Genomic DNA, 23,282 nt, shown 5'->3' with positions numbered 1-23,282 from the left:
ATCAGGCTCTCCACTCAGGAGCTTTTGTGTTTAGTATTGCACCAAGAGGCCCTGCTCCTGCGGTCCGCTTTCAACTGGCACCATGGTCACCCAGGAGAACAGGCCACTCCTGTCTGTGCTCTATTATCTGCCACCATTCCTGCCAGTGAATAGATCATTAACTTCAGCTGTCATTTGTAACTCGGTTCCTGGAACACACTGAATTACCTTCCTAAAACAGCAACTGTTGATCCAGCAGCCATTTCCAGTCAGCTCTAATAAGCTTGCATCATTTTCATTATAAGGCATGTAGATAGGTTTATTTTTGTACAAAGCAAGAAAAGCACAAGCGTTCTGCCTATGCAGGATCATGCTTTCTTACTATTGCCTGAGAAAATATAGGCAGATTTTAACAGATCTGATCTCCACACCCAAGCAGAAGACGACTGTTCCTAGCAGAGGATGTGTTTGATCCCTTTACTTTGACTCGCTACAGGAGGATGCTCAGCAAGATCAGCCTGCTGCACTGATGACATGGGCTGAAGACTGCCTGAAGGTATGGCTCAGGAAAGAGAGAACATGGCTGTATTTACCCAGCTCTGAAAAGATGAACCTGCTACGAGCAGGGTAGCAAGGCTGCAGTGGACAAATTTGCTCTTTGACTTTTGCCAGCAACCCATGTCACAATTTCTGTAGTACACTGGGGTGGGGAGACCAGAGGGTTGTAGAGATTCTGGTGACAATCTTTAACTGGACACACATACAGATAAAACCAATGATTAGAGTCTACATGATTAGAAAGGTCTCTAGCAGCTTATGCTGACAGCCTACAGTGGAAACAATAGGACAGAGGAAGAGGAACTCCATGTACAGATGTCCAACACCACAGAGGAGCCTGAGCCCACTACGTGCAGGAGCAGCCAGAATCCAGCACCTGACAATGGGTTGGAGTGGCTGTTCTCATGGGGCCAAGGTGTCGCTTTGACGCAGGAGCGGTGGAGCGAGGTCTTAGTTCTCATGGGCCTTGGATGATTACTGGACAGTAATTTCCATGGCTTGGACAGAACAGGAGGATAGTATTTTCTACTGTGACCTTTCTGTTCCACAGCACATGCAGAAGTGACCGACTTCTAAAATCCAGCAATTCTGTATCATGACTTCAGAAAGCAAATCACCATCTCTTCAAACGTGGGAAATCGCTTCAAATGTTACTCTCAAGAAATATTCCAGAGACAGACTTGAATCTTTTTCACTCCTTTCCTACTAGGTCTGCTCTTTAAGGAGAAAGGTCTTCTGATATTTCCCAAATATTCACTTGCTTCATTCAGAGTTCCTCAAAGGAGGAGGCAAGAACTTAACTGGAATACAGAAATGACAGTGTATAAATACATCCGAATGGCTTTTTGCTGAAGTTGGCAGAAATCTTGCATAAACACAAGGTCGTTATGCAAGCAGAAAAGTTAACAAATACAAGACCAATCTTGAAAACATTTGCATGTGCCAAACTCACTGAAGAAACATCATCGTGTCATCTGCCTGCTCCCGAACTAGCACCTTTGCCATGAAACAACAGAACTGAGATACATGGCGATTCTGATGCTATTAGAAGGCTCTGCTAAGTGAGGAAAGGCACTAACAGAAACACAAAATAGTTATTCTTATCGTGCCTTTCACAAAAAAAACAACCCCCCTGTTTCTTTGCTGAATGATTAAGATAACAAAGCTGGGAGGAGACCTTCCTTCTGGTTTTGGCTTCCTGTTGGGAGAGTACAGAGAAAGAGAAACAGACTCTTCTCAGACACAGAGTGACAGGAGATCACTGTGCATTTTTGTGTTTATTTTACAAAATTGACGTGAGGCAAGCATGTTCTGTATTCCTGAATTTTCATTGGATCTTCAGCCATGCTACATTCTCACAGGCCAGAGTCCCAGGAGTACAAACGTGCACGTGTCAAAGCAATCCTACAAAGTAGTTACAGCAGATCATTTGAATAGCTGGAATGTTCTCAAATAGCAAATACAACTGTTTGCTTCACTTTTCATTTAAGATTAATAATTAACTACTGAGTGGAACTCACATATTTCTATATTTTAAATATTTTCATCCTTTACAGACATTCTCTTAAAATGCTTTCTCCTTTTCTTGTCCCTCACTCAGGTTCTCCAGATTGTTATGCATTCTCAAGTTTAGCATTATAAGCCTCAAAGAACTACTACTTCCTAAAATTTCCACACATAGTGTGTCAACATTGCATTGTTCTGGTGCTTTCCCAGTCCTCGTGCCACATACCACTTCCCCGCTTCCCTCCCATAGTTGGCTCACAGCCAACTATGCCACTGAACACCCATTTCTGAAAGTTGACTGCAGTCATCTTGAAATATGAAGCAGTATTCATGCAACTTTTAATACCAGATAAACAACATACATTTCCTATGAAATTTCCTGAAGTTCACACTTTTTTTCCTCTTTCGACACATCTTGGATACGCTAGCTGGCCTCTCTTACACTGCACTTGAAATAAAGTTGTACCAGATTCTTCTCCAAAATGGTTCCGTTTGCAGTAAAATCCAACATAGTCCCCATGGTAGAAGTAAACTCGGTTCTCATAAAACCCTTCCAGCAGAACATTATTTTTCTCCATTTCGTTTTTTGACAAAGTGCATGGCTCTAAAGAATAGAGACATATTCAGTGTCAATAAATTATTTTTGAAATCATGTCATTGTGACTGCAATGGACACGGAGAATGCAGGCTATTATTCCCCATTCTCTTAATATACTATATGTGACATCACTGTACTTTTGGACTCTGCAGGCACGTCAGACTTATGTAATAGAAAAGCCAAAAACTCTTCCTCTTGCATCTGTTAAAGCTGTCATCTCAAAATGAAAAAGAGATGAGGTTAAGATCTTAATGTTCCAGCTGACAACACCCAAGTTACAAATGCAAAGCATCTGAGTAGGAGAAATAAAAGCTTATGTATCTTCTCATGCCTACCTATACAAACTGGTGGTGAGGTCCACTGGCCTGCAGAACAGTAGATTCTCTCAGATCCTTGCAAGAAATGATAGTCATAGCAACTATACTGAACTGAAGAACCACTCTCATACTGGGCCAGGGGTGGGAGTTTAAGAGCTCCATTTGCAATAGGAGGTGGAGAGTCACATTTTTCCATCGGAGCTGCAATAACGTCAAAAATCTTTGTGAAACGTTCAACATGAGAAACTAAAAAAGCACCAGCTTTAAACTGACAACACTAGGTAACTATCAGCTCTCAGTGTCTGCTCATTACTACTGCATTATGTCTCAAACCCGAACGCAACCTCCCATCTACTTCTAAACACAAGAAAACCCTTGCGTGCATTTCATTGTTTACAGGTGTCTTTCTACAGAGCTTTGAGTTCCCCATGCTTGGAGAACAGCTCCTTGCTCCCTTCTACAGCCTTCCCATCCAAGGAAGTTGTATTGTTTTTGCTATGCTCACATATATTTATCACTGTACCTGTATTGCTTAGGGATATGTGTGTGCACCTGTATCGTCCGACACTAAACATTTATTTTTATTGACAATAAATTCCAGGCCTCCACCGCTGGAGCAAATGTTTCCAAATAGGCTCGACACTGATGAATTCAAAAGGACAAGCAACAAAATATTGCTTTACCTTTAACGACACATTTTGGGTATTTCAGTCTCCCATGGTTACACTGCGTCCTCCCAGGAGATGGAAGGGTAGTCTGGGGAAAATCATATCCCTCTTTACATTCAAACTCTATGAGGTCACCATGTAGGAACATTAATTCTTCCTGTCTCCATTTTAACTCTAGGTTGTTATTGTTTAGAGCAGTTGCATTAAGAACGCATGGATCTAGGAAATAAAAGCATAGTTCAATAAAAGCAATCAACTTTGGACAATGCTCCCAGATAGATGATCTGATTTTTCTGGGTGATCCTTTAGCAACCCAGGTGTTGGACTTGATGATCCTTGTGGGTCCTTTCCAACCTGGATATTCTATGATTCTATGAAGTGATTTTTTAACTGCCTTTTGCAGGAGTTGAGTTTCTACAAATATTTGCAAACATACAGCAGCCAGGGTAAACCACTGAGTTATAAGAGAACATATTTCATAAACTTTTCAAGTTACGGTAAACAATTATGGAATATTATTCCATCCAAAGCAAACTGTCATGCTTGGTAAGCCTTTCTGGGACAGTAGGAGCTCGTACATAAGAAATTTAAGCTATTAACCTAAGTGTTTTGACAATTCGTTTGCTTTTTTTTTCCCCCCATCTTCCTTCTTTTTTTTTTTTTTTTTTTCTTCCTGAAGTTTGTGGTTTTCTTTAGGCTTTTTCAGGTTCTTCAAGGTCAGTATCATTTTGGTTGCTTTCTGACAGACTTCTTAGTGCTAGGATCAAATTGGTTAACCTAGCTTTCTGTCCAACAATTAACCTCTAACTTTTGAATCCACTGCTCCACTTCAATAAAGCCTGACAAAGGGGCAGTTGAAAAAACAAATTCCTGCAAGTCTCAAGAAAATCAGTGCTTGACAGAGGCCCTGATTAATGATTTTCTGAAGGAAAGGCAAGGAGAGATTACCTATTGCACATTCTAACAACAGCACTTTAACAAAATATTGGCATGGATATTTCCCCAAACTGCCTACAGTGCAGGCTATTTCACAGGTGATTGGGTGGGGACAAATCTCAGAAGACATGAATAGGATAATGCAGTTAACGGGATGCTTAGAACATACACAGTATTCATACCTGAGGAGTTTTCATTATTTCACAGAATTTGATAATCTCATTATTAAGATGCAAGAACGCAGACCGGGGCCTTTCAATCCTGAGTAGGTATGTTTTACTCACTTAGAAGTAAATAATTTAAACTGAATCAGTTATTTATTTGCATTTTCACAGGAGATTAAAAACTTAAAGTGAATACATTCCGCAACGGATGCTGGCCGAGTCGAAGCGTGGTGTAGAAATCATTTCATTAGAGGAAGGAAAGAAGGAAGGATAAACTAAGAACTCTTGTAAGTCATCAGAAGTATTATTCCTGCCTACATTTGTTAACTCCTAGTGGGAGTTCTATAGGTTGTTTTGAGCAGCATACATGGGAGCAACATGGAACAATTAGGAAGTCCGGAATTAAGAGGTGGATACAAGGACACAACAAACACAAAGGCTGAAAGTTTAAAAATGAGAGTCAGAGTCACGTTCCTTGCTAATCCAAAAAAAAAAAAAAAAAAAAAAAAATATTTAGGCATTGCCTAAATGACTGCAGTCATTTCTTCTAAACATCTTTCGATAGACAGGAAGAAATCCACTGAATGGAGGACGTGGAAGATAAAGAAATTAGAAAACGTTCCAAAATAATGAGGCCAGCTGAGTTCTAGAACTCTCCACTAAGGAAAACAGAGGAACTAAGAACAGGCCAGAAGACACTTAGCAGCAGTGGGCTAGGTATAGTTGATAATGGTTCAGCCTCGTGTTTCTGAAATCTGTTAGCTCTAATGAAAGAGAAGTGGCAGTCAATAAAAGATTATGTAGAGGTCCTTTCCAGATTTTCCTTTCTACATTACATGTCACTTTGTTTTGTTTTGTTTTTTTTTCGCTCACAAACCTCACCTAAGCAAGTCGGTTGTTCTGTCCAGTTTCCTTCTTTGCAGTAAACAGTGCTAGGTCCAATCAAAAAATGGTAAAGCTGGCAACCATATTCTACTGAAGAACCATTTTTATAGCTAAGCAATAGGGGGCTAAGAAGAACACCGTTTTTAATCAACGGTGCAGAGGTACAGCTCTGCTGCATTTCTAATACAAGGGAGGGAGAGATGCAATTAGATCTTTAAAATAATATTAATACTATTGAAAGCATCAGCATTCCAACTGACTTTGGTCCAAAATTTTCATACCAAAAATGTGTACATAAGTGAACTTCTTTTTAGAAGTTTCAGTTTCAGATGCTCTAGATTTATTTTACTGATGTTCAGACTATTTCTGTTCCTTCTACACTCCTCACTTATGTCCACACTTGACTCCTGCTGGGTTACAGATTGGTTGCTTTTCTGTGCTGAGATTGTCTTTATTTGTTCCTTGAAATGTTAAACCCATATGGAGTTCAGAATAAACCTCAGTGAGTTACTAAACAAAGGATCTAAATACTCTTGAATCTGCATGTTCAGAGATTATCAACAGAAGAGGTACAAAATGACTGAAGGTAAACACTAACACATGAAATAAAATTACATATACGGGACAGACTTATAAGTGTTGTTTACAATCACAGAAAACAAAGATCATTCACTCAGCTGCTGCTATATGAAGCATATGCAATAGACTTTGGTCAAAAAAAATACAAAAAAAAAAAAGTGTATATAAGTTTATATATTTCTAATCCCTCTACACTCCTCACCTATGTCCACACTTGATAACTCCCCCCTCCAAATATCACAGAGGCTCAAGTCATGCATAAGAATTGGGGTCTATGATCCGCAGACTTCCCTGAGTTGTTTAAAGGAGAGCACTCACCTTCACATCATGATGAGGCTGTGAGGACACTCATCTCTGCCATGACCCCAGGCTAAACTCCCAGGCAAGCACATGGAGAAGAAGCTAGGAGCACACAAGACCCCACACACACTACTTGCTGATCAGCAAACTAACTGCACACTTTAATTGATGTCTCAGTATACCACCAAAGCCAGCCTACTTCAGGATGCAAATGTTAGTAATATAACAGTGAGATCAATACAGAACAAAAGTAAGAAGGAAGTACAGTCATTTGAATGGATAAATGTAAATACCTTTACAAAAATGGTTACATATCAAAACAATCATCCGACAATTTAAAGGGAAAAAAAAAAAAAAAGGCATATTCCAACACAGAACATTGGCTAAGCTGCAAACACAGCACAATGAAACAGCAAACTCCAGGGAAAATTGACCTCAAATCACTGGTTTGATCAAAGGATCTTCCATTTCTCCAGCTGGGTTCCTTCATGCCCTTTCCATTTATCCAAAAGTCCCTGCATTGTAAAGAGGAAAAAGTAGAAAAGGAATGAACACCAAGGCTGGCACATAGCCATGTTTCTTGAGAGCAGTGGACAGCAAAGTTGCCTAGAATTCCCATTGCTTCAGTTTGATTCCCCCGGCCCCTTGGAACAGGAGCAGCCCCACAACAGACACAAACTGGTAGAGGGTTAAGTGAAGGCCCCTAAAGCTCACCCTCCCTTCTTGTTATTGGAGTAACTCTGGGCGGGACTCCACTTGTCCCCTGCACTGACCGCCACTCCACTCAGGGCAACTGGATAAAGACCAACCTTTTGTTGATCTTTCAGGTCCTATTGATAGGTAGGCTTGTACTCTGACTGAAGATGGGGGTTATGAGAGAAGACCTCGGCTCGCTGGTTTAAATATTTTCTATCGCTGAAAGATTAAGCCAGTGTATCTGGATCTCTTGCTGTAGCAATACTGAAGCTTAGTTTATTTTATGAACAGCTCAAGCACTTTTTTCATTATTCTTCTCTATCTCTGCCATATCAGTGGAAACAGAGTCTCCCAAGCAACAAAAGAGGAAAGAAACCACAGGGCATTAGAATTTTGTAGCTTAAAAATACAGGCTTGCTTGGCATGTTGTGCATATCAGTCACCAGCTTGCACCTCGTTTGTCCTGCGCTCATCTATCTCCTACCCATTTCTGAAAACACTTTCTTCTACTTCTTAATGAACTTCTGCTTACAAGATATCATCTGCATCAGCAATGTTTGAACAGTCAGCTTGTGGATTCCTCAGCATTCCAAGCACAAATACAGGCTGAGCATAGAATGTATTGAGAAGAACCTTCAGGAGAAGAACTTGGAAGTGTTGGTTGATGAAGAACTCAGTATGAGCCAGCAGTGTGTTCTTGCAGCTGAGAAAACCAACTGTATGCTGGGCTGCATCTAAAGAAGCATGGCCAGCAGGTCGAGGGAGGTGATTCTCCCCCTCTACTCTGCTCTTGTGAGACTCCACCTGGGGCACCCAGTACAAGAAGAGCATGGACATATTCAAATGAGTCCAGAGGAATGCCATGGGGATGACCAGAGGGCTGGAGCACCTCTCCTATGGAGTCAAGCTGTTGGGGTTAGGGTGGTTCAGCCTGGAGAAGAGAAGGCTCTGGGAAGACTTTACAGTGGCCTTCCAGTACCTAAAGGGGACCTACAGGAAAGCTGGGGAGGGACTCTTTGTCAGGGAGTGTAGAGATAGGACAGGGGGTAATGGATTTAAACTAAAGCAGGGTAGATTTAGATTAGATACTAGGAAGAAATTCCTCACTCAAAGGGTGGTGAGGCACAGGAACATCCCAGAGAAGCTGTGGATGCTCCATTCCTGGCAGTGCCTATGGCCAGGCTAGATGAGGCTTTTCGGCAACTTGGTCTGGTGGGAGGTGTCCCTCCCATGGCAGGGGGTTGGAACTGGGTGATCTTTAAGGTGCATTCCAATCCAAACCATTCTGTGGTTCTATGATTCCTTAGAACAGATGGCCAAAGTTATGCCATATCATTCACATTTGTATTACAGGAAGAAGTCACAAAAAGGAAAGGAGGAAAATCAAGTAAGAATAAAGACAGAAAACAAACAAACAAACAAACAAAACAAAAACAAACAAACAAAGACTGCTAAAACTACATCCAAGCAACATAAATAAACATACGGCTCCTGAGGAGCTGCCTGAAGGTTTTATGCTCCATCTCAGATGAGTTTGTCTAAATAAAAAAAAACAACCAACCAACCAAAACACCCCACAAACTTATTACATGACAATTGGTGAACTGCACCTTCTTTAGCAACTTACATTCTATTGCTTTTCTGCACAATTACCTGTTTGGGGCAGTCTTAACAAGAATAACATCATCCTTCTGCTAATTATGAGTGCAAGTACATAACACAGAAGTTCATAATAAAACAAATAGAAAAAAAAAATCCACTACTGACCGACACAGCGTGGTGGTGACTGCCATCTCCCATTTATACATGTTATTTCATTCCCACCAATGAGCTGGAAACTCTCAAGACACAAAAAAATTATTTTACTCCCATTCTTGTAATTTCTTTCAGCTGGTATCTGTTTAGCACCGTGCAGCTGAGGCGGAGGTGGGCAAGTGCTTTCACCTAAGGACACATATGCACATCATAACAGAACATAAGATAAAGCGTAACAGTTCACCACAGATTACAATACTAACAACCAAGAAAACACTGGCATTAGATAAGTCTTCAGTAGCTACCTGAAGCTTCAACTAGTATCATAATAATGAAACACCAGAGCTGCCTTTAGATGCTCATGTTTTCAACATGTATTCACAGAACACATGGTCAGAAAAAAACACCATCAATATATTTTTCTACATCAAAATTGTCTTCAGTAATGTAAGCTGGTAGTCCCCTCTTTCCCTTACACAGCTGCACAAGCTTGTGTACTTTCCCTGACTCTCTCTGTATGGTGAGGTATTTCAGGAAAACTGGTCCAGCTTTTGGACCAATTCTCTCGGTTGTTTACAGTTTGTGTGGTTGGTTTTGCCAGCTTTTCTGATTGTTTGCTTTGTTGTTGTTATTGTTTTTCCCAGGCATAGCTAATAGTAGAGTTAAATGAGAACCATGAAAGGAAACAAAAAAATAAATACGAATTTTGCTGCTCAAGGAATAAGGGTCAGCTCCTGTCATAGGAAAGGAAAAAGGAGGGAAAGAGGTAGATCTGAGCAGGAGAAAACCTCAGAAGCTTGGTTTGTTGCTTCTCATGGTCTCAGAACACTGGGAAGGTAGGAACTGTTTTTGAAAGAGAATGCCACCCTATGCACTTCTTCCACTTCCACACATCCTTTCCCATCAATATCGCACAATCAAAGCAGGCAATGAGACCATGATTGTTTTTACTCTTTTACAGGCAATATCCTGCTCTACCTATGACTCTTGAAGGCAATCCTGCAGGCATCTGACCTTTGGTGTGCATTAGGTTGGGGCAGTCTGGCCAATTCAGCTTTTTTCCTGTTGTTTTGATAAGAAATGACTGGGAAAAAAAAAATAGAATAAAAAATAGCAAAAGAAGAGCTTTGAACTTTAAAGAAAATAAAGTAACTTTGGCTGGAACTTGAGCTATGTGCTACTCCCATTTCTACCAGGGTACAGCCCTTTTGGAAGAAAAAAAGCTTAAATTTATCTTTGCATCTTTTCTCACAGCAGAAGTGACAGGGCCAACTGTTCCAATTGTCATAGTAGGTATTATTAGGTCTGCTTCACTAAAATAGTGTCTCTGAACCTAGTTCACTGTTCAAATCATTCCCATCATTAGTTCCCATGACTATCCCTTAGCATATAGTTGATTACACACACATATATAAGCGTGTTAGCATTTCTGTTTCAGACTAGTGGCACAGATACTAATAAGCTTTAATAATGAGCATTTATCATTCCAATATAAAAAGAAGAAATTGTATGCATAGTAAAACCACACCTGTACAATTAATCTCCGGTGACCATTTTCCAGACACACAAGTTGCCTCTTTAATATTGTTGTCAGCTGATGTACATTTATACCGTATAACTCCATGTGGCTCAGTCTCCTTTTTTGGCTTGGAAAAATAGCTAGGTTGTACAACCTCAACATCCACTGGAGTCACGCAGCGATGAGATGGAGCTGAATAAAATCAACACAAACAGCTAAAGAACAGATTTGATTCAGATAAGATGTACATGTGCATTCACTGATGAAGAGGTCATTGGTTTCCTAATGCATGTCCATGTGAAGATGTTTTTTCATTTACAGTAGTTTGAAGTAACTCCTAAGATTCCTAGATTACAGAAACAAAATTTTGTTCTTGCTGTCTAAAGCACAGACTGGTATTGCTAACAAAATTATTTTATTTTAACAGGATCCCTTCTGCTGAGTCCATTAACTGAAAAACTAAGCATTCATTTCTTCCTCAAAACCGACAAACAAGAATAGAACCCTTCTTTTGCTTGCAGAAACAGGAGCATGGAGGTAGTAGTATTCCACACTAAATATATACCAGGTATCAGTCTCCAGGGAAAGTGTATGTAAGTCATAACCACATTTTGTGTCCTTGACTGGTGATTCTGAGTGTGAGAAGACAAGCTAATGCGAAAGCTAAGCGGATTGTATTTTGTTCCAGATTCAGTCCTCAACTGCAAATACAGGTACAGCGTATCCAAATCCCTGAGAAATACAAAATCACTTCTGTAGAAAGGGAAACTAAGAATTGAATATAATAAACTGTATTTCACTAAAGATAAATAAAAGCCTATATACTCCAGTCAAATTTATTCCAGCCAAAACACCTTCTCATACAATACTTGTAACTTTTTTTTTTTTTTTTGTTAAACCTACTGAGTCCAATACATTGTTTTTTTGTGACTTAGGCAAAGGGTTTATTTCACATCTTTTAAAATGACCACTTTCAACAGTTTATGCACTGTGAAACTAAATGGGAAGGATAGAAAAAAGAAAAAAGAAAACTACTGATCAGAAATGAAAAGGAATAATCTACATAAAAATGGCAAGGATAAGATAAGACCAGCACATCATGGCTATTACTACTATTTCTAATTTCTATTAGGATTTTAAAAAATCAAAGTAGTATGTAGAGACACAAATCTCCATGTAAGTAATACAATAGGCATGTGACTTTATTGCTTGTATGTCCCAAGGCTTCTGAAGGGTCTTTGTTGGTGAGGAACACTGGAAAACAGGTAAAAAATACTCATGTCATAAGGTCATTGCACACCAAAGGTGTGCAGTGCCATAATTGATGTGTCATCATATTTGATGTTACCCACTGTGAAACTGTCCATTTCTTTCCCCAGACTGACTCAGAGTATTTACTAATTTGTACCTTCAGAGTCATTCCAGGATGAACGACATGTTCACACTTAAGAGGAGTAAATAAAAAAGCACTTAGTTAAGATGCATAAAACTATAGTATCTCTGGCTACTTATTGATTCCTGAAGATCTTGAAATATTGAATACAATGTTAAACTCATATCTGAAATATTATGGAAACAGATTACCATCACAAAGAGGTAAAGGCTTCCATTCCCCATTAAGACATTTTGTCCTCATACTTCCAGCATCGCCGTTTTCACATCCATATAATATTTCATCACCATGAGAAAACTCGAGCTGGTCTTGCTGGTGAAGAACAATATTCGGGATAGAGGAAGGTGATCCACATGGTGTTTTGTCTTCTGTGGAAAAGAGCAGAAATATACCACAATTTTACAGGAATCACATTTGAGTATCTGAAAGGATTAAATGAAAAGAATTACATTTGCACTTGGTAAGTCAAACCTACTCCTATTAACTAACAATACCTTCTATAGAGCTGAGGTTTGTATGTAATTTAGTCAGTTTACTAAATCCCTTTCCAGACCTTTTCCTTCTTTTTCCATCACTGCAATAACTCCACAGCATACTCCCCAAGTAGTTTCAGCTAAGGTTAATTCCCCAAATTCTGTTTTTCAAAGATACATGAATCCTAAAGTGTAAGAAAACCTTCAATTAATCCAGTTCATCTGGATCCTGATTCTGATCAATCAAAATTATATTCAGTAACCCACCTACACATTTGTAATGTGCACCCTCAATTAGTGTTACTACAAGAGCTGAAACCCACTGTAACATCACTTAGAGAGCTGCAGGGCTGTCATCTCTATGTGCTAACTGTGGTTTCTGCTGTGGGCTGCCACTGTTGCTGTGGTAGTGAAAGTAAAGGTTAATGGTTTGCACAGTTGAGTGCAGTACGAGGGTATTTATTTTGAGGGAGGAAAAAGGGATGTATCAGAGTAGGGGCATACAGCCGGTTTTGAACAGGGAAGAGGAAAGACCCATGTTAATCTCAGAAATTGGATTTGAACAACTTTGCGCTCAATCTTGAACCACTCTTTTTTTCCAACTTGTGCACAGAAACTGTTCTCTGTGGAACAAATATCAAAAAGATGTGAGCAATCATTCTTCTCCATGCTATACATTTTTAAAACATCAGTGTTGCTTTTGGAAGATGTGTAAGAATTCAAACAGACCACCAGACTTTCCAAGGGAATCACAAGTCTTTTGGGACCTCTGTCAGTGCAGAAGATTTTGTTGCTAATGGATTTTAGCCTGGTTTCTAAAGAAGGAGACCCACATGATTGCATATCCCTTTCTGCCTGTTCCTAGAGCCCTTCCCACCCGCGCGTGCGCGCAAAAAAAAAAAAAAAAAAAAAAAAAAAAAAAGTAGTTTTAGAATCTTCTGAACAGTTGAATAAAACATGGAAGATGATAGATATTTGCAAAAGAAAGTTCTCAAGAGCCCTGTGAAAATGAGGGGCAGCTGTAGCAGAAGAGCCACCTGTTGAAGATATTTCCATTTGATCTCTCTGTACACAAACTACACAAGGATCAGAGCTTGAAGAGAGAAGTATCTTGAGTGGGTGGATTTTTCTGCATATTAAGACATATTATGGGGAGAATAAGGGAATTTGTATGGCACTTAGATGAGCACTGCAGTTGATACAGAAGATGATTTGTAGGACAAAGTAAACTAGTCCATGAAAACACAATGTTTATTGGTTCTCTTCCTTAAGGACACTCCTAATTATTTTCTATATCTGCATATTCTCGCTTCAATTCTGAGACACTGTCTTAACAAGTGAATGGTAGTTTTGCACTCCTGCAATTGACATCCATACTCTGTGGTCTGAGGTACACCATCTAATGACATGCACAGAGAGTGGGTGCTTGTGTCGAGGCTGAACATCTGACTGTAGAACCATTCACCATTTCAATGTCAGCACTATAAAAAAATGTGGTGCATCTAACTCTAGCCTAGGGAAGACAGCAACACAATGCATATACAGTCATCACATTTGCAGCCCTGAGCCCCTGCAACATACAGTATTGTCATTGCTGGAAACAGGCCATGGCATTTGTACTGAGTTTACAAAGCCTCAGGATGGAGGCATATCCGGCTTACTTTGTCAGAACATGTCCTGACCTACCTGAAGACTTAGTTTTACTTGCTTTTACTGTAACAGCATTTTTTTTTTCCTAGTGATCAGTTGGCATTAGCTCTTTTACTTTACTTCTGGTTATCTTTGTATGGCAACACCACAGCTTTTTATATATAGAATTATGTAGGATACCAATGCAAGAAGGAGGAGGTGACCACTGTCCATCAACACATTCTATTTCCTTTGATCCAACCAATTTAAATATGGTGTCACATTCATATTCTGTTCTACTCCCATGCTGATACTGTTGCAGAGAGCCAGCGGCAATACTTCCATTGGTAATCTCAGGTGGAGGTCCACAGCCTCTGGGATTCTCTGAAATCAAGAGATTAATTTTATGCTCTTTACTCAGTACTATCAGCACACTTACATATTAAGTGCAGCACAAAATAAACTGAGATTCTTGTTTAAAGTTAAGAAAAATCCACAGAACAGGTTAAACAGGCTTTGACTATTTGGATTCATGTTGGGCTGCAGCCCATAGTCTGAGATGAATGACCCTGGCTCAGTCTACTCTCTTACTTCCATGTGCTGTCAATTTCCTGCCATGATAAAAGAAACAGTTGATGAAACAAAACCATTTTTAAGAGAAGAAAAGTGTTACATGGACATGCATTTCACAAAAAAAAAAAAAAAAAACCTACAAGAAACAATGGCATGTTATGCAAATCACCCAGAAAGTAATATGTACCTCTAAAGGAATGAACTCCTGCCAAGGGAGCTTAACATGCTTTTGAGCTGAAGAGCTAACAACATAAAATATACTTGTTTTCAAATGCAAAAGAGAGTGAGCAAAAAGAAAGACAACAACATAACTGATCAAGCAGGAAAGAAATGTGAGAAATATGAGATGCTCTTGCCATCTTGAGCTTCCTTCAGAAGAAGAATAGGGGAATATGTCTTCCCTTCTGCATGACATTGTTAATCCTACAGGATGCAACTGAGGAATTTCATAGTAAAAAGCCTTCACTGAGTTTTTTTTTTTTTTTTGCCTGGAGTTCAGCTATGTATCATCTCCAAAAACATTTTTTTTTTTAAATATAAAAACAGGATAGAGTAAGAGAGGGCATTGCTCAAATAAATAATTCCTGGCTGCCATATTGCAGCCTATTTATGTCTTTTCGAATAAATAATATTTTTTTCATACATTGCAGTGAAATTTTTTGCAAGCCATTTACCAGCTCACTTTCAGTTATTGCAGAACTCCAGTTGGCATAACTGAAGATAAAAGAATAAGGCAACAAGAAAAATATTTGGGCTGATGACCAGAAAAATGTTCTAGACATGTTCAATGTTTTTACGCACAGAAAAGTGAACATCATTGAAAATCCAACTGCTCAGACTCTTTCACGAGAAATAGCAGAATAATACCACATGTAGACCAGTACCTGCCCTTTTAGAGACAAGGTGACCACAAAAGTCTTCAGGACCCAGGCATTTTCATACATTTCCTCCCACAATAAAGTCAACAAAAGATTTACCTTTACATGTTGGTGGTGATGGAGACCATCCAAAGTAATAGCACTGAGCAGAGGCAGGTCCCACTCTTTTGTATTTTTTTTTACAGAAAAAATTCACAACATCTCCATTGCTATATTTATCCGCCCTGGGAGAAATATATCCATTGGGCACTATTGGTATTTCACATTCTATTTCTACAAAGACAAAATATTTTAACATATACTGTAAGACCTACAAAAAATACATGAGATACTACTAATGGAAACAGGGGAAACCAAAAACTAAATACACAGACACACAGCCCTGAAAAAACAACATGGAGGCAATGACAAGAAACAAACTTCCCAGTCACACTAATTGGTTAGCTATCAAAAAACTACAGGCACCACTTTCAAGATAATCAATCTAGTCTTTGCAACTAAGACTAAACCAGGGAGAACCTGGAAGGGAAACAGTGTGGGAATTGACACAACCATACAAACCCATGAGGGGACATGGAGGGGCAAGTGAGCGCAAGGAGAACAAAGATCGGGATAGGCAGAAAAGAGATAAAAGGGACCAGTCATGTAACATTGTGCCAGTCAGTATGTTTGCCTGGCTGAGCCCTGCACCTGATCACTGCAGTCTGTCCTATCATCTGCATTTTATTAAATCTGTTCTTAACTCTCTCACTGTGTAATGTCACTCTCTATCCCCCTATGTGTAGCAAGGTTTAGGTGCTAGCTACTGGTGAGAACTACTGTATGTGTGTGAGTAAAAAAAAAAATGGTGCCAGTTAAGTAGGTGGGGTTAAGTAGGTGGGCTGGTCCAGTGCAGCTACTGGAGCCTGTGGGGGCCTTTACCTTCCAGCCACTGGAGTGGGAACAGTATGTCCCAAAAAACAGCTACGGGGTGGACACTGGTGTGAGTGAGGCAAGCAAAGGCCTTGAGGGCTCCATGAATGCATGTGCCTGTGAACCTAGAAAGTGCTGTGTGTGCACCTGGACTAGTGAAACTCTATCTTTACCAGCTGAAGAGGAGGAAGGGGACGTAGCTGTCCATATTTATGTTTTATCTGAGTGCTGTATGCACGTGTTGTTGAGCGCAAGCCTTGCCTGTGGCAATTCATGTGGCTGTGTCAGTGTCCTGTGTCTGTGAGTCTTGGATATGTGCTCAGCTTTGTTACTGGTTGAACCTGCAAAGGAGAAAGTGGCAGCTGCATCCCTTGGCCTTAGCAGAGGTCCCAGATCCCTGTGGCACCGGCCTGGATTCCAGCAGCCAGGCAGGAGCGATTCTGGGCCAGAGCAGGTAGAGGAGGCAGTCATGCTCTTATCATCACTTAGCACTGATTAGAACAAAACCAAATGAAAGAATAAAGCTTCACAAAGTTCATACAGTTACACTGGTCAGCAAGCAGAAAAATATTTACCAAGACACCTGGGTGCTGGTTTCCATTCACCATTTATTTCACAACTTGTAGTACCAGTTGCCATATTATCTGCAGTTTGAAATCCCTCTGAGCATGAATATGCAATTGTATCTCCAGGAAGGAACACGCTTTTATCTACATGGTCATCCAAAATGTGAACATCAGGTTTTCTACATGATCCTGTAGAATAAAATAATGTTAGAGCATTTTGCAATCCAGAAACATTGCCTGTTGGAAGCATCATTGCTGTAGGTACTTTAGTGTGTGCTAGGTTAGTGGACAATTCAGGATATTTAAAACATTAAAAATTCTGCATTGCCAGCATATGAATTTAGAATATTATATGTAATACATTCACGTAGTATCTATTGCATTCTGCATTCTAGAAAGAAGGAGGAGTAGAATCTGGCACAAATTCATTGGATTCAATTCCTTTCCTTCCACTATTTATTTTTATTATAAGTGTCATATCACACCGTTTGTACTCCTGTTCCCCGTGGCCTTTTGTGAGCTGATCAGAAAAAAACATCTGTGTAAATTCAGTCTGAACCAAAAGGACAGGAGAAAGTGCTAGCTAATGTTGGTCAGTATTACAGACCTTGGCCTTACAACACTGGAAGATCTAAGTTCCTCTTTTAGTGTCCTATACCCCTGTACAGGAGAGGAAAGGACTTCTAACAGGAGAAAGGCAACAACAGTATGGAAGTATTTCTCAGAAAAGAACACTCTGGTCTTTTTCAAAAATGTGCTTTCTAGCCCCAGGGTAGAAAGCACAGCCTAATCTTTTATGCACAGTCATAACATCTGTCCAAATAATGAATCACTTTTCTTATTTGGTCACTTTTAAAGAAAGTTATTGACATAATTCTTTGGCTCACAGGCATTTCTTCATAAATTGTCCTTCACAAGTGTGAAAGGTTCTCACCCTCTTATCAAAAATATTGGAGAAACTGGGAGTAAGATTGGGTATATGCACCTATATATATATATATCACCTAAAATCACTGGAGAGGGCAGTGATCATCTACTTCATAACACTGAGGTTCGAAAAAAAATAGCTCACCTAGAAGACAGAAGATATTTTCCCTGCATACTCGCTTCAATTTTGCTTTCTGTCTTTCATTCTTGGAGCCCCAGAAAAGTTCATCTCTGGAGGCTCAGTCCTCTGTTTGACTCTCCCTCTGCTCTGTAAGAAACCTCTACCAATATAGATGAAGAAAATCAGAGTACATAGGGCATCTTGTTTGTACTAGTGGTTGCAACAGGGAGCTCTGAAGTTGTACTACTCACTGATGCACTTTGGAGTTGGAGTCCAGCCATTCTCTTGACACCATGTCTCTCCTCTGTCTTTTCCTTCTGGAGTTACAAAGCCATCATGACACGTATAGGTGACTTTTGCCTGTAAGCCAAACGTACCCCTTGCCGAGAGGAAAGAAGCATTGTCCAGCACAGTATTCTTGCATGTTTCTGAAAGACAAAATTCCTTTCCAGTAAAATGCCGCTAAACTACATACTTATGATACCCAGAAGATGGAGGACAAATGAAAACAGCAAAAGGATTGAGAACAATTTTAAGAGCACATTATTTTCTGCTTCTGTGTTAAGCTCCCTTCCTCAGGTACAACCAGAATGTGAAAAGTCAAAACTCAGTGTTACTAACTGGTATTTATATATATATTTTTTTGGTATTTACAGTCATGATGCTCACTATTGGCTAACACTAAGAATTATCAAATTTTGTTTTGCTTGCTCATAGCTATGTGAAAATATCAGCAAGTGGCTGTCCAAAACATTCTATGGTAGGTGTCTCTTTCATGCTGGAATTGTTTCATTACTTCTTTTGTCCATATAAAATCGTTATATAAAGTATCTAGTCATTATATAAAGTTATCTAAAGTTTAGGTGTGACATCATAGCAATTTTAGGCTTGCTGCAAGTCAGGTTCAAAAGCTGGAAAGGGTATTAGGAGAGAGAACCTTCCTGTTCCTCCCTCCTTCCAGTATGATGCCAGCTGGAAGGCAAGCAAAAGTGGCATAGATGGAGGCTCTAAGGAGAGAAGAAATTACAGGCTGTTCAAAGGGAGTGATTACTATTTATTACATTACTGTACTGCTGGGTTATAGAAAATTTCACTACCAAAGACCAAGAGGGTCTGACTCCCACCCTAGAGCTTACAGTCCAGGAGAACTGAATGAGCCTGGTGTGGCCATTTTACAGGGCATCATTCTGCATGTTTTTATAGCTACTGACCTCAGTAGCACACAGGGACTCAAGAGCTGCATGAGACAGCTGAGGGAATCACGGCACTGTGTTTCACATGTAAAGCACCTAGACTTAGAGTTACCCCAAGCAGCAGTGATGGATTAATGCGGGTGATGTGACGATGGATTTATTGTTTTTTAGCTAGAAATTGTGACAAAATGTAAGCACACTCACTCTTACGGATACATCTTGGGAAAGGTGACCAGCCATTCTTTGTGCATGTAACTTCACCACCTTCACTTTCAGTACGATAGTCTTCGTTGCAGACATATTGACTTCTTTCACCTTCCGTGTAAATATAACGATTATATCTGAAATAACCATTTTCCAGGTGTGTTACAGAGCATGTTTCTAAAGAAGAAAGGTAAGTACATTTAACCACAGTAATCTGAACAGCTAAAACTCAGGTACAATAATGCTTAGGAAGACCGTTACCAAAAAAGGGGCCTCCTAGCACCTTTCTTTATCATTCTATTCCCCAAAGACGTCCATGCTCAAATCTGAATTAAAGTATGCTTTCCTTCACTGCCCTGAGGTTAACGTATCACAGGAACGGGAGTTCAAACGACCCCGTAATGCAGTAAGAAGTGATCTGGTAAACATTAGTCCTTACCATAGTTCATAAGCAAGGCTGGCTAACTGCATTGCATCTAGTGTCATGAGCACTAGCTCTGGTACGGTCTGCTGAGTCTCTCATATGTTGATGCCTGTGCTGAGACAATTTTTGGCATTTCCCCTCAGGAGATTTTACCATCTCTATGCAAATGCGTCTCAAACCAGCTGTAGAGATTTTACCAACTGCTAAGCATGCTGGCCCTACGGATGGATGAAGGAATGCTGTGGCTCCGTTATTGGAGTAACTGCTCCTTTCCTCTAGGCGGGACTCCACTTCTCCCCTGTACTGACTTCCACTCTGCTCAGGGCAACTGGAGAAAGACCAACCTTTTGTTGATCTTTCAGGTCCTATCGATAGGTAGGAACTGTAATCTGACTGAAGATGGGGGATATGAGAGAAGGCCTCAGCTTACTGGTTTAAATATTTTCTATCGCTGAAAGATTAAGCCAGTGTATCTGGATCTCTTGCTGCAGCAATACTCACTCTCAGCTTATTGTGAGAGCGTGCCACCTGGCCAGTCCCAAACGTTATCCAAAAAGACTGGGCAGTGAATCCCAGACAGCAACCTCTAGACAAAGTGCCCAAGCCGCTGCAGGAATAATACATTTACACAGAGAAGATGTTCTTGGAATGTCTTGCTGCGTGTGCAGGTGAAAGCAGATACATGCATAGGACCCAGAAGCCAGAGATGAAAAACATTTCCTAAATCTTATTTCTCTTATTTATTTTTTTTTAATCTCGGGGATAGGTGCAGGAGTAAAGAACATCCCAAATCCAGATTTATCATTTCAGCCTTGCTCACTTCAGAGTATCACTTATCAAGTGGCTGAGCTCTGCAGACAGGATAACAGTCTGGGTGAAGTTCCAGGGTTCAACTCAACCAGTTATACTTTAACAAACTGTACGTTGCTGCTACTTGCATTCCACCAGCACGAGTTCTGCTGCACAGATCATCAATAATCATAATAAAATTGAGCATATAGTAGAAGTGCACTTACTGAGGCATTTTGGCTCTGGATTCCAGCCCCCTTTCGAACAGTATATTCGAACGACTCTTTCTCCATTTGGGGCTAAGTAGCCATTACGACAGTGGTAATCAACATACTGTCCAATCCTCATTGGAAAGTAAGAGTGTGGCATTCTTTCATTTATCTTGCCATTTTCTATCACTGGGTAGTCACAGGGTTTCTCTTGAAATAGAATTTAACAGCAACAGTATCAACACATGCATGGCAAAAAGCTCAGCACACAAAGTCCTAAATATTAATTCAGATACCACTTCATTATTTGAGTGTTTCCTGGAACTGACAGAATCAGAACTGCACACTTTGGCAGATCTCAAGGAGTGCAGGATCAACTAGGCTGTGTTCAATCGATGTCTACAGCTATGCTGGTTGCCTGTTTTCATTGCAATCAACAGAAATCCAGTCCATCTTCTTGGTGGACACTAGAGGCTGATTCATGCAACCAAATGTAAGTATTAATTCTATGGCGAGATAACACAGTTTCTTCACAGGGTCTCAGCTAAGTGTACTATACTGACACTGATGGGAACCCAGGCAGCTAGCTCAGATCTAGACACTAAAGTGCAGAGTCTAGCAATTGTTGTAACAGCTGTCACCATTTTTATTTGTCACTTCCGAGATCTTACACCAAAAGCTCTTTCTAGCTTTACTCTTTTTCATTTTAAAATGTGATATTTCTTTTGTTTTCTCAGTTCCTCAAAAGCGCTTTTCAGGAACAAGTCAGGCTTAGCAGCAGCTGTCACTCAAAGATTACCCAGGGTGTCCTGCTTGGCCAAGGCAGCTAGGTTCCTCCTGACGTGCCCTGAACCAAAGCCCACATGCTGGGGGTGAGGAGGATGGGGAGGAGGGATCAGCCACTGAACGGACCATTTAATAATGAGAGAGGTGGTCTCCAAAAGATTCCTCAATTTCAGAATCTACAAATAGATAAATGCTTAATCCACTTGTTAACAATGTACTTTTCTTGGATAGATCACATAATTTTACCCAAAGGTTCATTTACAAGACTGATTTTGTCAGGGTTTCTTTCACCTCCTTCTGTTTTGTATGTTTTTCTTTCATTTTCAGTAATCAAAGATCAAAGACCAATAAATAATGAAATTGCTGACTTTTGTTTTTCTACTGCATATAATGGGAAAAACTATAATTGTAATTAATGGAAGTTTAAGCCAAAAAAGAACTCATTACCAATCAATCAAGAGTATTTTGTTTTGCCATTTGACAGAGTATAATAAAGCTGCAATTGTTCATAACATATCAACACAAAACTGCAAGCAAAAATCTAAAGTTCTGGTTAACATGATGAAACACACCTTCCAACCATCACCTACGCATTGGTTTGGATATTTCAACACTCACTGTGTCCTCTTATCTTGACTGGCATGCTACTCCTCAGTTGGACCACAAACCTTCCTGTCAGGGAGCTGACTATTGCAGACTTCACTATATAATTTCACAAATATAGTAACAGATAATGCCCATGTTTATAAACATAATGTACATTTACATTATACCCTTGCTTCTTAGCTGTTTGTTTTTTTGTTTTTTTTTTTTTTTTTTTTTTCCAAGCCATTCACATTAAGTTTTATAACACCAGGAAACACAATGAATAAGCATTTTTTATTTCCTATGGTGCTGAGGTTTTCCTCTTGAGATATTTCCAAAATAACAATTGTGTATATTGTGCCTTCACTCACAAGAGCTACTTACCAACACAATCTGGAGCAGGCACCCAGCCTCTGCTGGTGCATTGAGCTGTGTTTTTGCCAGACAGTGTTCTCAAATGATATCCAGGATTACAGTCTATTGTGATCATAGCCCCTTCTCTGTAGCTGTCTTCTTGAGGTCTAAAGTTCCCATTGGGAACTCTTGGAGGAGAGCATAGAATTTCTAAATGGAAAGAGAAAAATGCAGTGCTAATTTGAAGAATGCCTTTATATTAGTTGCAGAAGTTTTTATCTTCACAGTCTATTGACCAAAATTGCATAAAATAACTTTCAAATAGAGATGTCTTAGGGAGTGAGGCAAACACGTTCTTTATAAACTGGAGCCTTTTTTTTTTTTTTTTTTTTTTTTTTTTACTTGCAATTCAGAAAATCACACCAGCACACTCCGGGCTGGGAGGGGATGATTATACAGTCACCACAAGTTGGTCCTCCTGTGGAGTGAAGGTGGATGAATCAGCTGCATACATGTGCTGCTTAGTCATCTAGGCTCCTGGTAAGTCAAATAAGATCTAGAACAACTTCATGGTAGCATAAAGCTACAGGAATGAAGGAGGACAGAAATTATTTTATATTTTCCTACTATAGAATGACCTTGGAGAGGATTTATAATTGCATACAGCCCAAGTATCAGAGCCCAGTATATCCATGTCTGGAAGAAGGCTTTGTTTGTCACTTCTCAAAAGCAGTATGCTGCTAAACCATAGGCAATGCATATTAATTAGTATCATTACTAATCTTGAAGCAGAAAGTTCAAGGACT

General features: G+C 39.8%; 2 protein-coding genes across 2 annotated transcripts in view; both read right to left on the bottom strand.

Annotated features, from left to right (window-relative positions):
• Positions 1-23,282, bottom strand: part of LOC311440493 (complement factor H-like) — a 52,313-nt gene that overhangs the window by 15,196 nt on the left and 13,835 nt on the right. The window contains exons 9-18 of the mRNA XM_084527494.1: positions 22,507-22,686; positions 20,770-20,961; positions 19,330-19,506; positions 18,184-18,360; positions 16,894-17,073; positions 15,506-15,679; positions 14,157-14,339; positions 12,045-12,221; positions 10,470-10,652; positions 8,958-9,130 (exon numbers count right to left, since the gene is read on the bottom strand). Of these exons, the coding sequence (XP_084383620.1) occupies positions 8,958-9,130; positions 10,470-10,652; positions 12,045-12,221; positions 14,157-14,339; positions 15,506-15,679; positions 16,894-17,073; positions 18,184-18,360; positions 19,330-19,506; positions 20,770-20,961; positions 22,507-22,686 (1,796 nt within the window). The remainder of the gene's footprint in view (positions 1-8,957; positions 9,131-10,469; positions 10,653-12,044; positions 12,222-14,156; positions 14,340-15,505; positions 15,680-16,893; positions 17,074-18,183; positions 18,361-19,329; positions 19,507-20,769; positions 20,962-22,506; positions 22,687-23,282) is intronic.
• LOC311440805 (coagulation factor XIII B chain-like) lies at positions 1,796-6,995 on the bottom strand. Its single transcript, XM_084528158.1, has 5 exons — positions 6,784-6,995; positions 5,609-5,791; positions 3,642-3,845; positions 2,977-3,159; positions 1,796-2,647 (listed from the first exon to the last, which is right to left on the bottom strand). The coding sequence occupies exons 1-5, from the start codon at positions 6,851-6,853 to the stop codon at positions 2,430-2,432; spliced, it is 858 nt and encodes a 285-aa protein (XP_084384284.1). The 5' UTR covers positions 6,854-6,995; the 3' UTR covers positions 1,796-2,429.

The sequence above is a fragment of the Aythya ferina genome, assembly GCF_964211825.1.
Source record: "Aythya ferina genome assembly, chromosome: 8".
Classification (NCBI taxonomy): Eukaryota; Metazoa; Chordata; class Aves; order Anseriformes; family Anatidae; genus Aythya; species Aythya ferina.
Note: the sequence above shows the minus strand (reverse complement) of the source record. Positions and strands in the feature narration are given on the sequence as shown.

Excerpts from the sequence above, each read along its gene's own strand:
- LOC311440805 (XM_084528158.1), bottom strand. The coding sequence starts at position 6,853 with ATGCCTTTTTTTTTTTTTTTCCCTTTAAATTGTCGGATGATTGTTTTG. Across the intron at positions 5,792-6,783 it reads ATGTAACCATTTTTGTAAAG|AAATGCAGCAGAGCTGTACC; the intron begins GTATTTACATTT and ends CCCTTGTATTAG. Across the intron at positions 3,846-5,608 it reads AGAACAACCGACTTGCTTAG|ATCCATGCGTTCTTAATGCA; the intron begins GTGAGGTTTGTG and ends TTTATTTCCTAG.